Below are 19,459 nucleotides of genomic sequence, written 5' to 3' on the forward strand. Positions count from 1 at the left end.
CATTGTTGCAGTGCAGTTTTAGACCATAAGTGTGTGCTAAGTTCCGGTATTAGTGGTGGTGTTCAATAAGTGGTGACAAGATTGGGGACCTTTTGGAGTAGATTTCTGGGGTCAACTCCTCTAAGGTAATGTACAATGCAAGGTGCTTAAGGAGGTGTTTAGTAAAATAAATTAAGTTCTCTTGAAAAATCGGTGCTTATCTCTACATGAGAGGTGTCTAATTAAGCGTCTACTTTTTACAAATATGCAGTTGTGCTTAAAAAACTAATTTATTTCTCTAAGCGTCTTCTCTAAGCATATTGCATTGTAACATGCCTAATCTATATTGTCTATATCTATATACCAATACAAACACCTGCAAAAGAATGTACATACCAATATAAAAGACTTAAATGGACATATCCAAATAATCTCGATCATTAAACCATATCAATGCAATGACTTGCATTACCCGATATTGAGGGTCAAGCATGGCCAGCGGCCAATATGCTTAGCATGTACTCCCTCTATAAACTAATATAAAAATGTTTAGATCACTGAAATAGTAATCTAAACACTTTTATATTAGTTTACGGAGGGAGTAACTAAAATCATACCTGATATTGATATAGACGTCGGTGTTGATCATATAATTAACATGTAATTAATATCCTACGTAATATCAACGGGCGATTAATATCCTATTCTAATATAAATCTAAGGCAAACTTGCATAGTACGAATGTTGTGGAGAGTTAAGCGGAGCCGTCGGAGATGCTCTAAGATTGGCGGCAAGCAGTTGCTGACGAAAACTGAGCCCGATGATCTCGCATGCTTATGTGGCCGCAGCCGTTCAATTTGGCCAGGCCAGCGGTTGTTGCTCCTAGTATCGTGGCCCCTTTTCTCCTGCAACCTCGGAGAAGGAGAGAGAGAGAGAGAGAGAGAGAGAGAGAGATGGAGCGAGCTTGTGTGTCATGTCAAAGCGGAGCGAGGATTAGGGCGGCAAATTAGGCGAACAAAAAGAAACAAGATACGATCCCATCATCTCATCTCCCTCCTCCCTCTCTCCGTGTCTAGTGAGTCTAGATCTCCCGCTCCCGAGTCCCCCGCGCCTGGCACCACTCGCCACTCGCTCGCACACTCTTCTCGGCTCCCGCGCACCTATATATACCCCGCGCATTGCGCCTCCGCCCCACACACAGCCGCAGGTTTCTCGATCCGGTAGGCTGCACGGACCGTGCTGCGCCCCCCGCGCCGCGCTAGCGCTAGTCCCCTACCCCCCTGAGTTGCGACACCGCCCGCCACGCGCGCGTCCCCGGCCGGCCTGATCTCCCCTCGCCGGTCGTTCCGTTGCGCCTCTGTTGGCCGCGCTCTCTCCCGCCCCGACCATGGGTCCGTGATGCGATCCCATACATTTGGTGGTGTGGTGACTTCTCGCGTTCCGTGAGGCGCTCGCGGGGACGGGAGGAGACGCGCGTTCGGTTGGTTCGGCGCGACGAGATGGTGCAGGAGCCGAGCAACAGCAGCAACCACCACCTGCAGCAGCAGCTGGCCAAGTACGGCGGCGGGACCGGCAACGGCAACGGCAACGGCAACGGCGCGGCCACCGGCGTGGCGCGGGCGTCGAGGAAGAACAAGCCCAAGAAGATCCCGCAGCGCGGCCTCGGCGTGGCGCAGCTCGAGAAGCTCCGCATCGAGGAGCAGAAGAAGATGGGGGGAGGGCCGTCCGCGGCCACGCCGTCGTCGCACGCGCTCAACGGCGGGGCCCTCTGCCACCTCCCCGCGCCCACGCTGCACCATCACCTGCCGCCGCCGCCCCCGCTGAGCGCCCTCTCGAGGCCGGCCGCCGCGGACCACTGCGGCTTCCCGCCGGCGCTCTGGAGCCCGGCGGATCCGGCGAAGCACCCGTACAAGAGAAGCCTCTGCCCCCAACCTCCACTCCCAATGGTACGTGCCTGCCCTCCCCACGTCACCGCACGGCGTCTGCATGTATACACGGACGACGGGACGAGGTCTCAAACTTTGTGCAAATCTTTCCTTGACCAGGTGAGCACGGGCCTGTCCCTGACGGCGCCGTCGAGCCACCCACCGGAGCCCCCTTCAAACCAAATGTACAGCAGCAGCAGCAGCAGGAGGAGGAGGAGCAGCGCGGCGGCGCCGGCGCCGACGGAGGACGAGAGGGTACGTATATATGTCTCACGCCGCCCCCGTGATGAACTTGCCTGTGATGGATGGTCGCTAAATGTGGATTTGGGTAGAGTGTAGGAACCGGCCGGCGTGGATAGGTCCTGGCCCTTCATGTTCGAGGGGATGACCCCATTCACGACGACGAGCAAAGCCTTCCCCCCTCCTCCGTTGCCGCCGTTCGCCGTCAGGACGGCGAGCGATTCCGGGCTGGCCGATGTTACTCCTGACCTGAGCAGATACGAGTTCAGAGCAACCAATTATTTCAGGTAGATTGCAGTTTTAGCTCACCGCTTCAGTTTAGCAAAGTTTAAATTCTTGCCTCTGTTTGCTCCTCATATTCCGGGCAAGTAATTTCACTGCATTGTTATTTACAGAATGGTAATAACTGTTATTTTATCCAGCAGTTACTGGTTCATTTAGGTAGCAGGAAATTATATTGGAGAACATGTCACATTTACTCCTATCCATGCCAATATCACTGAAATTTACAGCTTCACCCCGTTGAATTTACCTGATGAAAAGCTGAGAAACACATAGCCTTTTTACCATATATATTTGCCATGAAGAAAGTATATATTACATTTTGGCAGAAATTCTCTGGGTTTTTTTCACCTTTCATCTGTGCCTTGCAGTGCAAGTGCGTACCCAAGTTGTTCAGACTGGACGCCAGAGTTCGGTCACTGCAAGGATACCGGCCGTAGCAGAGACGCTGGCTTGCTCACCCTGAGCTCGCGGCCTCCACAACTCATGAGGCAGCCTCATGTGGTGCCATCAATGCACATCCCGGAGTACGGCGGCTTCAGTGCCAGTGCCAGCGCCGTGCCATCCCAGGCAAGTGAAACGCCACGCTCTTCTGAACCCTGTAAAAATGCGTGAGCTTGCTCTGACTGTAACTGATGAAAGCTTCTTGATCAGCTCGGGAGCGTTTCAGCTTCGCCGTCATCGTCGTCCCTGCCATTCTACAACTTCCTCCCGATCGGCCCGGTCGACCATGAGAGAGCCCCGAGCGAGCGGAAGGCCGACGTGTCGGATGGGGAAATCGACTTGGAGCTCAAGCTATGGAAGGGCTGACCAAATCTGCAATGAACATTAGGAAGTTGTGGAGAAGGGTACGTAGAGACAGATGTGTTCAAGTAGTAACATCAGATGTATCAAGAGATGTTTTCTAGTAGGACATGTTTTTCACTGCCAATAAACCTTCTTGTGATATGGTTCAATTTACTGAGCCACCATGTTCATTTCTGGCTGGCGAAGTGAAGTAGAGCAGTGTGCATGACGGAAGCAGGGGGCTTTTATGTATGGTCCAGGCAAGCTGGTGCCAAATGTAGTAGAAACTCAACAGAAAAGTGTGAGATGGGTAGATGATGCCGGCAGCGGAAAGGAGAGCATGTGCATCGTGCAAGGATGGGCATGGCTTCACAGCTAGCTTGTGGGGTCTCTCCTGTGCACATCTAGCAGTGCCACAATGCAATTTTCTCTCTCACACACACACATGACAACCTAGAAAATGCCACTCCATAATCTTCATACGAAGGGCAAAATCCAGATAAAATAGGTTAATAATCTCAAGCTTATTTCTAGCATGTAGCTCCCAGTATCCTCCGGATATGTTTAATATACCATTACCGAAGAGAAGAGAACACACAAAAACGCTACGCCCAGACGAGACCTTAAGATAGATTCATGGATACACAATGCACACCGTGGATATGAACACAATAAACACCTCCAAGTCTAGACAGATAAATTACAATGAGTCAAAAATCACGACAGGGTCAAACTCAAGCGTGTGTCCAGACTAGAAGCATGAGCCTATGACCAGCCGAAGACGAAGTCGAGGACGTAGACGACGGCGAGGGTCAGAGGGTACAGCAGGTACGCTACCAGGCAGGTCCAGAGCGGGAAGCTGGTCCGGAAGCTTGTGAAGAGGCCCATGATGACACAGACGAGCAGGATGACGAGCACCTCCGAAGAGAAGTCCCACGTCAGCTCCCTGAAGTAGATGAGCGCCAAGAACACGCCCAGACACAGCGTGTTGTTCATGGTCACACCACCGTATACCTGCAAGCGAATTTGTCGTTAAGTTTACCGAAGGATGTTCTTAGTCCAGAGTAGAGAGGCGGACGGTTTTACAAGCTAAGGAGTTTCACTGTACCTCTGAGAAAGTGAGGGAGCAAGTCCTCTGCTTCTTCCTGCTGGCGAAGATGATGGCCGAGACGGCCTCGCTGGAATTGGTTGCCAGCGGGAGGCCGATGAACGAGACAAAGAAGGACGGGATGTGTGTGGCGTTAGAGAAGTTGTGGACAGCATCAACGAGCGGGTCTGCAAATGCGGCACAAATGGTAGCACCGAGAAGCAGGTACCCCACAGCCTTGGCAATGCACCAACCAGGGTTCTCGACGCTCTCCACTGCCTCGTCAGATCTGTCGACCAACTGGTCATGATCCTCCCTAGTTCTCTGCAGAATTCAGACAACTCGGTAAGTGCCTCTTTCATGTCCAAGTTACACTACTATCTAAACTTGTTTTTTTGTGTTTCCCTAGTGAAAGTTATTATAATTCTTATCTGAAGAGGTGTGCTCTGTGTCTATTTCTGTTTACAGGGATCGGAAGTAAATAAACTTACAGCATGGTAGTCGTTGACAAACTTATTAGAGTAGGCACCACTAGCCTCCACTTTTTGCTTCGCCTCATGAAGCCATATTTTCATTCCCGCGACAAACTCATCCTCCTCCACAGTGTCATTGCCTGAAGTATCAAAGTCGTCCATGATCTTATCGACAGCATCATTCTTGTCAAAGTCAATCTCCTCAAAGTTGATCCCGATAATAAGCGCATGTAGCTCTGCTCGTGACAGGTTACGGCTGTCATCATTGTCGATCTTGTGGAACAACCTGCAGGTGAGCATAGACAAGGTTTCATATCAATGCTCATGAATGCTGTGCTATTTGAATATCGAACTAATAATATACTTGAGGAACCTCACTTTCTTATGACGTTTTCATTAGGTGAGCCGTCATCATTAAGTAGCCGGCCCAGTGCTTGCTTTTGGGCATGCTGTAGGATCCCAGAGATCACATGCTTGTGCTTTGCGTATGCGAGCTTCCTCTTCTGAACCCAAGGCTGGAAAACCTGATGCAAAATGTTGAATCTAACACTGTCAAAATTTATTCCAGTCTTTTCATCATTTGCAGCCTCCAACAAATAAAACTGTCTGAATTTTTACCTGATACAGGCAGTAGGCGAGTACAAGTGAAAATGAAGCAATTAGAGCCAGCAATATGGCTAAGCGCTCCCCATGGTGAGTCTTCAACATTTTCGGGAACTGAGCAATGACAAAGGGAACAACAGATATGGCCATGATTCGTGCTGCATAGCTGGTTTGCACATCAGTTGTAATGCCAGAGCCTGTAACAGGGTACAATCATATCAAACATTGTTAAATAATTCAATAACTTCACCATTGCATTCCTTTCGAGATAAAAATTGACAACATTCTGCTGCATAATTTACAAAACAACCAAGTACCAAAAATCTTCCAGACTGCAGTAACAACAGCATACATACAGGGTGACAACTTACCAGTCAAGCTGAAGCCCTTAGTGTCAGTTGAATCAATAGCAACACCGTTTTCCGTAACATCACATTTGCCAACAACAACACAAGTTCCCCAAAGCAGGGTGAGAAGAAAGACAGTCGAACCAGCAAGCAGCCCCATCCCGATGAGGACCTGACTTTGTGCAGTTTCTTTAGTCCCAGAGAGACCAGATACTGTTATAACACAACAAACAGATCAGAATTATGTGTAAACGTGCGCATCAAGCACATTGCATAGAGCTGAATATCCACAGAGCAGTAAAATTAAATTGCGCTATGATTCTAGCATATGGGCCATCATAACCCTGTTGTGAGTAGAGCATCAGAGACAACAAAAGATGTTTCCATCACATACAAAGTAAGAATGTGCAAACAAGTTACTGTAGTAAGCTAGTCTTTGAAGTGAACACAGGAGAAGTAAACCATTTATTAAGAGAAACCAGAAGAAAAAGAAACAGAGTGAGGCTTAAATTAAGTTAGAAGTGATCAAATATACTAGCAGCCGTGTTGTGTTAGAAATCATGTTCCGTGCTTGTACACTATTAAAATTTGCATTCATGTCTTTGTACTAGCCTTTACTAATGTATATAACAACTTACTATTCTTATTTTTGAGTAATTACGACATAGAGTTAACTTATTTCACCAGGGAACCTTGCCTTTGATCTTTGGAGAAATTAGGTCCTTTCTGATACATGCAAGTAATCAATGTGTCATTGTCGGTAACCAAGATATTCCGTGAGGATTAAGGTAATGCATCATGAACCCGGTTGTAAAATTTTATAAGTGGTTTGTCTGATGCTAATTTCAGAAACAGTGTACCAAAAGGCTATTTCCAATAAATTCCAACTGCAAATTAAAAACTCGTCGGGATGTACAATTCCAAGGAAAAATAAGAGGGGTGCACAAGAAATCCAGAAGGTGCCAAAAATGCATTGCAACTCAGAACCTACAGACAAATGTTCATGTTGTGAAAAACGGTATGCACTCATCAGGAAGATGGATAGTGTTAATAATAAGCTCATTTATATTAATTATCTGGTAAAAATAATAATTTGTTTATCGTTACTTCAAAAATGCATCAATAATTCATCTAGATGATACATATGATGTACCGTCCCACAATATCACAAAACAATTAACTGTAAGATGTTAGCTGACTAACCGAGTGATAGAACACCTTTCGCATACACTAGTGATGATACCTACCCGACACCAAGACACCGGTGATTGATCAGCGAATTAATTGACGATATGGTTCCTTTTTCCCACAATATTTCAAAAGCTATTCTCAAGGAATCACTGTTATTGCCATACAAAAAGACCGATCAAAGGCAAGAAAACCCCACAAAATTAGAGAGAAAAACAGCTCGAAGCCATCAGCCAATCCTTTATGTGCAGTGGACAAAGAAAGGTAAATTAGGCAAAGAAGATAACAAGAAAAGATCTAGAAAAAAGTGGGGAAAGTCAAAAGGCCAGTGACCACAGGTGCTGGTGAAACTTAAATAGAAGCTAATAAACCGACCGATTCCAGAGAAAGCAGGGCATAATTTGCAAACACTGTTTGTCCGTGGGGGGGGGGGGGGGGGGGGGGGGGGGGGGGTGGCTGGTTGGGTCTTAAGTTTGGTTATAAATTGCCAATCCAAAGGTCTCCAACTAGGCTATTTTGGGTTAAGCCATGCATGTGCCAACGAAACGAGCAAGCTGATGAGATCAGACAAAGAAACCGGGCTACTGCACAAGCCCAAGGTCTACCAATGGGGGTCATACAGCTTATTATGCTCTGATCCAATCAGATCAAACCAGAGAGGGTTCAGATCTGAAACAAATCAAGAACCGAAGAGCGCAAACATAAACGGGAGGAATTGCTTTTTACTCTTCAATTTGTTGTCAACAAGCATTTACTCTTTGGTAAGATACTACTTTTATTTCTAAAGAGTAGCTCGGGAGTTGCTTCAAGAGCAAATCATTCTCTCCTTCAGAGAGAACCGAACTAGTAGCTTTTTTGGGCCTTGAACGAGGGGCCATAGGTAGAATTTAAGCAAGGAAGCAAGGGCGAGCATACCGAGCACGAGGAGCGCGTCGGGGAGGGCGCCGAGGATGGGGAGGAGGAGACCGCCGACGAGGCCGGGCCCCATGATCTCCAGCAGCAGCTCACTGCCGGCCGACAGGAACGTGGCCGCCTTGAACATGAGGAACCCGTAGGTGAGCACCAGGAACATGTTCCCGAACACGGTGGTGGTGCACGGGAGGAAGCCGTACGTCTGCTCGCACTCCTCGGGCGCGGCGGCGGTGGCCGGCGAGGAGGAGTTGAGGCGGATGGCGGCGGAGGACAGCGGGGACGCGAGGACGGAGGAGGACGGGGTGGCCGGCATGCCGTCGGAGATGAGGCGGCCATAGGCGGCGACGGCGAGGAGGGAGACGAGGAAGGGGACGAGCGGGAAGGCACGGCGCTGCCGGCGAATCGCCATTGCGACGGAGGCGGGGGGGCGGAGCGCGGTAGTGCTGGGGAGTGGGGGTGGGTGCGCGTAGCCTTATATGGTGCGATCCGAGAGATAAAAAATTTATTTTCCTGCCTTTTACGAAGTTTCTATTCTTTCTTCTTTTCTTTCTTTTTGGGATCCATGTGGCGGGAATAGAAGGGGGGCTGCTCGGGCCGGGAAGAGGCGGATCCTTTGGAAGAATCCAACGCCATGATGATATGGCAAGTTAAACAAGCTAAAAGTAAGTATTCCTTATACGGTATTTTTGGAGCTGTAAATATTCTTTCCTTCGCCGTTGAGCTATTGTTACTTTCCTTTCCACGCTCAACTCACAAAATTGCAACCTACTAGCTGGTTTTGGAACACCAAAACTATGAACACAATCATGTCTTTTTTAAGAACACAATACGGACGCACGCGTTCCTAACCATTCAACTACAAGTCGATTCACTGAACACAATCATGTCAAAAATAATAATGATTTACCCTGGAAAAAAATATGATTCATGAACACAAGAGCAAACTGCACAGATGCTCTAAACACCCTATGCCTAGACTCCATCTCTTGGATTTGGACCCCCGGCGGAACTATACGGCAAGCTCTGCCTACTCGGCTTAGTTCATCGGATACCATGGCAAATTCGAGATGAACAAGATATGGTGCGCCCACATGGAACCAAAATGTAGGCTCTCTTGGCCGGTGCTCCATAAGCGGATGCTCGCCGCCGACTGCCTGGCCCTGCGAGGCTGGCCCCATGACTCCATGTGCCAGCTCTGCCTGAGCTCCATGGAGACGGTCACCCACTTGTGTAATGACTGCCCCTTCACCACGGCGGTTCATTCCATGATGCTCTCCTGGTAGGGAGTCAATTCGAGCCAGAATCCTGCCGCTTCTTCCACCCCCATTGATGCCTGGCGGGAAGTTCTCCTAAGGCACTCCAGCAATGACAACAAGAGGCGCCACAGCCGCCTTATCATTTACATCATGTGAATGTTTGAAAAGAACGGAACCGGCGCATTTTCAATGGCATGACGTATATTGAGGTGGCCCATCTAACCATGGAGGGCATTGCGCGGCGAGATTTAGCTTTTGGACCAAGAGTTATCCATTGGTATGAGTAATTCGCATGCGGTGTGAGTTTGGGGTTCCCAGCATAGGTTACTGGCATGTCGCCTAAACATGCCACTTTGTACATATAAATGAAGAGGGTATATATAACCGGCAGGAGCGCAGCCTTTCAATTGAGACACCATACATTCTAAATTATTAGAGTAGGTTACTCAAAAAATACTTAAAATCATTGTTTGGTTATATGTTTATGAGTAGTGTCTCACATAGGTCCTCGGAACATGAAAATCATCATCAAGATGGAGATGATGGAGGTGACAGTGACGTAGGTCCTCGAAACTTGAAAGTGCATTAGTGAGTCGTGTAGGTCCAAAACTGTCATGGTGCCATTCAATCATCCGAAGCAGGCGTGTTGACCGGAGACATGTCAGACAGGGGAAACGGTGACTAGAGAGGTAACATACGAGCTTCTCAACGGTTAGTTGGCAACCAAGATGGAGATGATGGTGGTGACGGTGACAAAAGGTGGCTCCTTCTTTAGATCGATGGTGGCGACAAAGACATTGAAATTTGGGGGTTAGAGTAGCATGTTGGCGTACCAACGTTTGGGGTGGCCAACGCCAAGTCACACAACTCAAACCTCTACCACTTGATATTGGGATCTCGTCCCATAAGACAACACATGCTTGCTTGCACCCTTAGCTGTGTGGATAGTTCCTATGTGGTGGCCTCCTCGTACTCCTAGGCTTCAACCACTATGGGAACCTCCTTGTTAGTTGTTTCACTGCTCCTTTGTTGCCTCATCATTTCTAGTTTTGAGTCGCCATGCTCATCCGTAATCTCTGTCGGTTCACCTCCACCATAGTGACATACCCACTTGGACGTTGATCGAGCTCAAGCAAACCACGCGAAAGCTCCCCCGTTGACGAGGCTTATTGCGCTCTTGAGCAACATGTTCAATGGTGTCTCCACAGCGTGGCTCTGGAACTAAACTTAGGATAAGGGTGTACTCCTGCTTACCACCAACCTCCTCTTAAAACTATAAACTAACAAGGCAGACCCAATCACTAGCTCTATTTCTCGAGGAGGAAGAACGCATAGGGGAACAGAAAGAAGAAACATAGGCAAAATGGTTGTTGGGGCTTTTGAGGATAAACATATAGTTTAGAGCATTATTGAAAAAAAATATGTCGGATTGCAGGAATTATGCCACCAAGCCTCCTTGTACGATGTGTCACATGTCAACACGCCAGATGGAACAATCAAATGGCATAGGGGAAATTTTGGACCTGGATAACTCGCTAAATGCATTCTCGGGGCCTGGATAGTAATTTTTGAAGTATCGGAACTTACGTCGGACACTTGAAACATCTTAGGGACCGATGATGCACTTCACTCTATCAGGACTATATCACGAACATGAAATCCTTGTTGTTTTAGTTAGCTCTCATGTTTGCTAATATTCACTTTAAGATTTTGTGTGGAACAATTACTTTCAAGCTTGAAAGGAGTCTTCTTGAACTTTTATTTTGTCCTAAATGTAATTGCATTTTTCCTATGAGGAGGATTGTTCGCCCATGGTAACCAGAAAATCTTGAAGTGCCATGCTTGGAGATTTTAGCAAGCACCTGGATTTAATCGCCCCATCCAGTAAAACTCTTTCTCTCTCTCTCTCTCTCCACGCTGCCACACCGCTCCTTCTCCTCGGCCTACAATGTATTGCATTTAACCTATATTTAAAGCTACGACATATGTCCTTACTCTTGCCATGATATGTTAGGGCATCGCCAACACCGTCCCCTAATACGAACACACTATTTGTAATATCACATCCGAGATAATTGGATGTTCAACAAGTTTTTTGAATTCATCGATTCAAATTTCAATGATACTCGAGTTAGAATCGAGATATATATAGTGTCCCACGCATATTTCCCCTTGAGCTTTATACAATAATTTATGAGCGTAAATGGCAAGTGAATTGCAAAAAACATTGACATTGAAGGCTAGGTTGCAGGAACCACGGTTCTACAGTTTTGTGCCAAAAACCACTAATTCCAAGGCTTTTTTTTGCAAAAACACTAGTTGTCGGTTTTGACCCATTTGATGACAATTATGACAAGTGGAACCCGCAAAAGCTGATGTGGCATAACAGTTCTGCACAAACGGCGTTAGACAGGTTTATCTACATTTACATAGACACCCTTGGGGCAAAATAAAAACGCAATCGGGTCCTGCCAAATCAAAAACTGCAGCAGGACACGGCATTCATGGGGTCTCGCGCCGGCGAGGTACGGACACCAGAGCGTCGCCCGGAGGGGGAAGAAGGTCGCGTCTGGCCTTCGGTCGGCGGTGCCGCGTCCGCATCGGGCGGCGGTGGGACGGCCACGAATGGAGGAGGTGGCGTCTGGGTTGAGGATCAAGCGGGCGGCTGCACTGCTAGCTTGCTGGGTGGCTGGGGTCCTCGCCGTAGGCAAGGGTCGGGGCGGCGTCGCCGGTCGGCTGGAGCAGAGGGGTTGGGATCGCCGGCGACAAGGGCGGCTGCGAAGCTCGGCCGGGCTATTGGTCGGAGCCATGGCTGTGGAGGCGCGAGGGAAAGATGGGGAGGGGCGCGAGGGAGGTAGAGCAGGGGGGAGGGGCGGGGTCGGGAGCGAGCAACAACGGCGGTGCCGGCCGCCGAGTAGCAGCGACGTCGGAGTGAGCAGCAGAAGTGGCGCAGGCGGCTAGGCGCGGGCGCGAGAGAGCAGCAGCTGTGGTGCGGGAGGGAGAGAGCGGCGGCGGCGGCACCGGAGTGAGCAGCAGACGCGCCGGCCGCGCATGAGCGAGCAGCAGCGCCGGTGTCCAGGCGGCTAGGCACGAGCGAGCAACGCTGGAACCTTATCCTCTACTTTTTTATAATGAATAAATGACCTTATCCTCTTATGCCCTTTTGCAATGTAGTCCCTTATATTCTGTCTAATTGCAAACCGTTATGTCACGCCACATCACCCTTTTCGGCGGGACCCATCAGTCATAATCGTGATTAAAACGAGCGAATCAGGTGACTAGTGTTTTTTTGCAAAAAATTAGACTCGAAATTAGTGATTTTTGGCACAAAACTGTAGAACTGTGGTTCCTGCAACCCTAGCCTTCAATGTCGAAGTTTTTTGCAATTCACTCTGTAAATGGCCTGCCCTCGGTCCTGTGGTACAACACGGAACACGTCCAAGTTATACAACATGATGATTATCAAGTTGCAGCATCGAGTAAACCAATGAATTGACCAACGTCTAGAGCAACAAGCAAAAAGTACGATCTCCATGGTTGATGAGCATGATGGCCACGTTGTCTCCACTCGTGCAATCACACCGCAAAACTTCATGTCAGAGTTGAAGATGGTGTACCACCGATGCGTTGTACAAGGTGGGCAGGCGCGTGGATGGGGGTTGCGGACATTCGAGGATGCCTGGGCGGCGGCCGGAGAGGTACAGCCGCGACGTCAGACGAGGAGATTGCAGATGGACAGCAGAGGGGGGGGCGAAGTGGAAGAAAAGTGCACCAGGAGGAAGATTTGAGTGGGCCGGTGGTGACAGAGTCCTGCGTGGCGGCCATCCGGACTCCCAGAAAGCCCGCCCTGAGTTTGCGTCCGGTTTGCAAGAGTTTAGACAACCGGACTATCTACGGACCGATGGAAGATGAGTTATTGTGCAATGCGTGGAAGGTCGTATCTGCGGACTTTGTAGGCATGAGGCAAAAGGAGTGGGATCGTCTGACGTACTGCACCCCTGACGTGGGGCCACTGACGTGTGGGCCTGGCTCCACCTGTCAGTGTGCCAACAGCACGTCAGGGGAGCCGCGTCCGAGGCAAAAGGGGCTCGTTGTTTTGGCAAAACGGGTGTGCTTCATTGCCTGAGCAAAAGCACTTCGCGCCTTATGACGCGCATGTGATCCATGATTGCAATGTGTAGTCGCTAGCCTATATGTGGTACATCATCTCCAACGTCGTCATGAAGTTTTACGGTGCGGTTGCATGAGTGGGTACAATGTGTCCATCGAGCTATTCAACCATGGAGATTGTAAGTTTTGTTTCTGGTTGCTTTACATATTGGGCAATTCATTGATTCACCCAATGTTTCAACTTAATAATCATCACGGTATAGTCTGGACGCGATGCCTGATGTACTACTGACTGAGGGCAGGGCAATTACATTCATACATTGTTGAACGAAGCTCAAAGGCACCACTGCGTGGGAGGAACTGTGTCGATTCTGACTTGAGTAAATCGATCAATTCAAAAAACTTATTAAACATCTGATTATCTCGCGGATAAAGAAAAAAAACTATTTAGGGGACTTGGTTGGATGGCCAGCTTTCATATCCATGTCCATGGACCAGTACACAAACAAATATTATGTCCGTTTTAGAGGATAACGTTCGAGGTGCCCTCATTCTCCAACTCTTAGGCTCTTAAGCACATTTTTAACTTGAAAATGACACGCCACGCCTGACTCGGTATAAAATTTGACAAAATGAGGCCTCGAGGGGATTATTATCTGGTTATGTATCTCATCAACCGATTGATAGACAGCTGGAGAAGGTCATGTAAACCACAATTCTGATTAAGAAAATGCTACTAGTAGTAATCAGTAATGGTCGTGCACATCACCAACTCGGTAGACACGCGTCCAAAACAGAAAATAAAGTTCCCCTAAAAATTAAAAAACAGAAAATAAAGCATTTTGGTCGCAAAGTGAAAAACACAGGTCGCACCACAAAGTGGCAATGCAGGTTTGGTCCAGACTGAGCAATTGCCCGATCAAACGTCTCGCAGCTGATTGGCTCAACGTTGCCTGGATGTGAGATCACAAGTTTATTTATAGTATTAAAAAAGAGCCCGGGTCGATCTGCTTGGCTGTGGGTGATCCGATCCTTATACGTAGATCTACCGGCCAACATAACAGCGTCGGAGACCTGCCAGTTGCCACCTCCATCGATGACTGAGGTTTTGCATCCATACGACGTAACCAGAGGCCTTAACTTGTGCCATGCAACATGGGCGGTTATGGAGAGCCATGTGCATGGCATGATCTGCCTATCTTGTGACTACAAACTACAAATGTGTATTTCTATGTCAAAACCTTGAATCATGCATGTCACATGTCCCCACACATTGAGGGGATGCGTGAAGCGGACCGACCTCCTACTGTGCTTTGGCTGTCCCCAACTGCACATGCCATAGCGAGGCAACTATTGCATCCATTTGGAAGAAAAACAGACCATAATTGCTCCTTTTTTCATAAACAAGAGCAAGAAACGGTTTGGCACGGCCGAAACGGGCGTCTCGTGGTGAACTATTTGATGGTCGTCTGCGGTGAAGTTGAAATTGCTGACCAGAGTGAGAGGTTATGACGACACACTTGGGAATAACATGGATTATGTTTCTTCTCGGACTATTTGAAAACCAGTATTGAGCATGTCTGCTTCAGGTTTCGCATAGTTTGGACACACTCTTTTCTTAATTTCATTGCTTAACAAAGAGTTAGTTTTCCTCGTCTGTTAAAGCACTGATAACGGTACTTACACACCTGGGTAATGTGTCAGCTAGTTTAACTAATTAGTATATTTTAACTAACTATTATTAGGTGTTATGAAGGTAAGACGCATAGGAGGGAAGTGGAGTTTTTTAGCTCGGTGAACAGTAAAATCAAAAGAAAAAACCAAAAAAATCTGAATTTTTTGGTGAAAACATTGACAAAAGTTTTACGTGCTTGCAAAATTTCATCTTGAAATCACATCCTTGGTGGTTGTGGCAAAACAAATTGATGTTCTAAAAGTGTTATTTTTGAAAGCATTTTGAAGTGCTGATTTTTTTTCACGACTTCCACGAATGTCTTTTCAAGATAAAACTTTTGTTAATGTTTGCACCCAAAATAAATTCAGAATTTTCTGAATGTTTTTTCATTTTTTTTCTTATTTTGTTATCCATCCTGAGCTCAAATGAGCTCGGGAGCAGAAGATGAGTTTTGGCATTGGAGCTACAAATATGTGTGATGGGTCCTACTTGCATGACAAATATGGAGTTCAAGTTATAGCAATTTTGTGATGTGCTTTGGCTTGACAACTTTATATCCATAGTGATATGGAGGCTTTCGATATGGTGACTCCGCTAGAGTTACTTTAAGTGTTTAACAAATATAACCATGTTTTTTTTAACTTGGTACAAACGCAAGCGCTTATATATACGCGCACAATCATCGCTATGAAAACACACACACACGCACCTTCGAGAGATTGAGATGGCATATCATCTTGGTGTTGACAAAGTCAACAAAAGCGCCTCGTAGTTGACGGCAGCGTCTCCTCCCACTGAACGTGCATCACCGAAAATTCCGAAATAAATCCAGGAATGAATGCAAGCACCAAAAAACCCTGGTAGGCTGTTTACAACCACATGTTGGTTCGCAATATAACCATGTTTTGATGTTTACCAATTCATGCATTTCCCCAATCCACGCCATGCTGGGAGGAAAGCTTTGTTATGGTTAAACTAAAGCTCAAAATCACGTCCTAGTCACCCGAGTTCACTGACCGGTCAGACCTGGATAAGCTCAGTTTAAATGAGCACGTATAACGCTCCCCATTTTTGCTACCTCCACACACTACCATGACAAAGCAAGTTGGGGACACCCGGTGGCTTTCCATCATCACCGAGTCTTCCTCACCTTTATCAAAGAAAGAAGATGTCTTTGTCGCCTTTCTACATCATAACGAGATCGCAGCGATGCTAATCCGTTTTTGACTAACAAACATAAATTGCTGGCATAGCTTGAACAGATGAGCATGAGGAAAAAGGCTCGCAGGCTTTGGAATAAACTAACCAAGTCACCCGCAGCTTTACAAGAAGAAAGCGGCACAGAAGCGTTGGCTCCGCGGAATGCCCGCGTTTCCCATGAATTTGTATTGCCTTATATATTGCCATATGTTGGGGCACTTTAGTATTCAGTAAACTCGGACATAATCTTTTTAAAGATCAAAAATCTATGTTTTTTTTTTTTGCCAAAAGGCCAAAATTCCTATTGTATCTACGGGTGACGCACCGTGAGCAAAACTCGTTGTCACCTCTAGGGCCTTCATCTCAACGGAGTAAACTCGTTGCCTCCACTGTGTATTTGGCTTGGTGGTATGTTTCGAGCAGGGAGTCAATCTCTCATTTCTAGTACAGGTCGCTGTATGGGGAAACAAAATATCTCTTATTTCTGATGTGAATAAAAAAAATTATTTCAAAATAAAGGTTCTGGTCTTGTGGGGGAAGGATGCACAAATTTTGGCTTTAAATGGATAAGAGAGATACATATTTTTCACTTGACTCAAATTGTATCATTTTCTTTCCTCCGGGCTTTCTTTCCGCACTATTATGGATAGTCAAATAATAGGAAAAATTAGATTCAATTGTCAACCGGTCCTATCGAATAGTAGGATTTATTATTATTAGTATTATTATTATTTTGCCATTTTTGGTTGTGTGCATTCTCGATGTCTTGACTAGATCTTGCCATTGTGGGCCAAGTGTAATTGGATGATTTGTTTTTGTCTTTTTCCAAAAAAAAAGAAATATTGCCCTTTATTGAAATAATACATTAGCAGGGTGAGAAGAATGTTGGAGCTTCTTCGTAATATCATTCCTTACAAATTTTCCAAAGAAAAATTTCCCAGCCGAGGTGCGGACGGCGCTGTTCCGAATGATGCCATCCAAAGCTCTAGGTGTCGACAGGTTTACGGTCTGTTTTTACCAACGCCACTGGCATGTTTTACAAAGTGATATCATAGAAGCGGTGTTGGATTTTTTGAATGGCAGGGAACTACCAGTGGGTCTGAATGATACTTCTATAACACTCATTCCCAAGGTACGACATCCCCAATCCATCTTTTAGTATTGACCTATTGCTCTTTGTCCAGTTCTATATAAGATTGCCGCCAAAGCCGTCACAAACCGCATGAGAGTGCAAATGGAAGAGACATCAGTGAAGAACAATGTGTGTTTGTTCGTGGGCGCCTTATCACGGATAGTGTACTCGTGGCATACAAAAGGGTGCACGCTATGAGAAGAAGGAAGAAAGGGAAAATTATTCTTGTGTTGTTAAATTAGATACATGAAAGCCTACGACAGAGTTCAATGGCTCTATCTAGAGGCAATCTTGAAGAAGTTAGGCTTTAGCATTAGTTTTGTGAGATTGATCATGAAGTGTGTCTCATCGATCAGATTCTCAACCAGGGTCAATGGTGAGTTATTGCCTTATTTTACAGCATCAAGAGGCTTGAGACAAGGAGAGCCCATATCACCATATTTGCTTCTTCTTTGTGCAGAGGGGTTCTTATCCTTGTTGAATATATATTTTTCTTTGGGGGGGGGGGGGGGGCTATGTTGATCGAGCAAACAGAGTTAGCTATAGATCACCTTGGGACAGTCATCTTTTGTTTGCCTATGATAGTTTGATCTTCAACGGTGCAAAGAACCAAAGTGCGACCAGAGTGAACGAAATTCTAAAGAAGTATGTTTTTGCGTCCGGACAATGTGTCAACCGTGATAAAAGCGCAATCTATTTCAGTTCTAACACACCTTAGCCATTCAGACTAGCCTTGAAGCAGTGCTTGGATATTCATATTGAAGCATTTACTAAGAGATACCTTGGCCTCCCTACTGCAGTGGGCAGGATCACTGGTGGTACTTTTGATCACATTGGAGAGAGAGCAAGAAGTAAAATATAAGGATGGTCAGAAAAGATGCTTGCACATGTTGGGCGTGAAGTCTTGTTAAAGTTAGTGGTATAAGCTATCCCAACCTATAGCATGAGCACCTTTTTGTTGACAAAAGAAAGTTTATAAGAGTATTACATCCCCCATGGCAAAGTATTTATGGAGTAGTTCTCTTGACAAAAGATCTATGCATTGGGTGTTGTGCAAAGAGCTTACCACGCCCAAGTGCAATGGAGGCATGGGCTTTCGCGATATGCAACACTTCAACCTTTGCTCTTTTCGGTAAACATGGTTGGAGATTGATGACCAAGCGGAACTCTTTGTGTGCCCATGCCCTCAAAGGGCGCTACTTCCTGAGTGTGACTTTATGCAAGCCTTTGTACCGAAGACTGCTTCGGCCACTTGGCACGCCATTTATAGCTGGGAGAGGGGCACTAAAGGTCGGCTTGAACAGGTTGGGGATGAAACATCAATATCGATGTGGACAGACAAATGGATTCCAGGAACTATTTTGATGACTCTACTATTGAAGCCAACACATATTGCTATTGATCTGGTCTCGGACTTGATCGATGCAGAAAATTGGACTTGGCGGCATCATGTAATTCATGATACTTTCATAGCACCAAATACTGATGTAGTTCTCAATATCGCACTACGTCAAGGTGGTGGGGATAATTTCTACGTTGGGCATTTAAAGATGGCACACCGTGCTCTCGTGACTCAAAAAGAGCGATCAACTCTAGAGGAAGGGATGACTATCGGGACCTTAGCGAACAACCAGCAGATGTGGAAGACTATTTGGAAGCTCAATGTGGTGCCTCAAGTAAGAGTTTTTTGGTGGAGAGTTCTTCACGGGATTCTCCCTGACGAGAGTACTCTGAAAAGACGCCACATATCTGAAATCAGCAGATGCAACATCTGCCTATCGATGGACAAAGATCTTCAACACACACTTATAACATGCTCGAATGCAAAGCGTTTTTTTTTGGGAGGAAGCATATGCGTGGTTGGATCTTTGGTTACCCCGACTACACCCTAGCTCGTGGACGAGGGGTATTTATGTGATCCAGGGTTTTCAGATATGGATAGATTAAAGGCCATTACCATTATGTGGTCCATATGGCACTCGCATAATCGCCTGCAACATGATATAGAAGGACTTGATCCGGCGAATTCCATCTAGGTGACAAAGGAAGCTCTAACACTGCTCGAGTTGTCGAGGAATACTGCTCATGTTCTACCGGGACATGGTTGGAGGCCGCCGGAGGCGGACGCCATCAAACTTAATACAGATGGTGCCATAAACTTCGCGAAAATTGCAGCGGCGCTGGTGGTGTTGCTCGTTTTGATGCAAAGTTCTTGGGAGTTGGTGCAAGCCTCATTTGGGTATCGCTGATCCACTTATAGCTGA

At 46.7% G+C, this 19,459-nt stretch overlaps 2 protein-coding genes across 2 annotated transcripts; one reads left to right on the forward strand and one right to left on the reverse strand.

Annotated features, from left to right (window-relative positions):
• The first annotated feature begins 1,192 nt into the window (after positions 1-1,192).
• On the forward strand, positions 1,193-3,929 carry LOC109768984 (uncharacterized). The gene is made up of 5 exons (XM_073510102.1): positions 1,193-1,925; positions 2,025-2,159; positions 2,244-2,431; positions 2,798-2,996; positions 3,081-3,929. The coding sequence occupies exons 1-5, from the start codon at positions 1,479-1,481 to the stop codon at positions 3,234-3,236; spliced, it is 1,125 nt and encodes a 374-aa protein (XP_073366203.1). The 5' UTR covers positions 1,193-1,478; the 3' UTR covers positions 3,237-3,929.
• On the reverse strand, positions 3,713-8,386 carry LOC109768983 (sodium/calcium exchanger NCL1). The gene is made up of 7 exons (XM_020327721.4): positions 7,826-8,386; positions 5,747-5,935; positions 5,391-5,572; positions 5,151-5,296; positions 4,791-5,058; positions 4,321-4,623; positions 3,713-4,226 (listed from the first exon to the last, which is right to left on the reverse strand). The coding sequence occupies exons 1-7, from the start codon at positions 8,229-8,231 to the stop codon at positions 3,978-3,980; spliced, it is 1,743 nt and encodes a 580-aa protein (XP_020183310.1). The 5' UTR covers positions 8,232-8,386; the 3' UTR covers positions 3,713-3,977.
• Positions 8,387-19,459: the final 11,073 nt, after the last annotated feature.

Source organism: Aegilops tauschii, chromosome 3, assembly GCF_002575655.3.
Source record: "Aegilops tauschii subsp. strangulata cultivar AL8/78 chromosome 3, Aet v6.0, whole genome shotgun sequence".
In the NCBI taxonomy this organism is placed as follows: Eukaryota; Viridiplantae; Streptophyta; class Magnoliopsida; order Poales; family Poaceae; genus Aegilops; species Aegilops tauschii.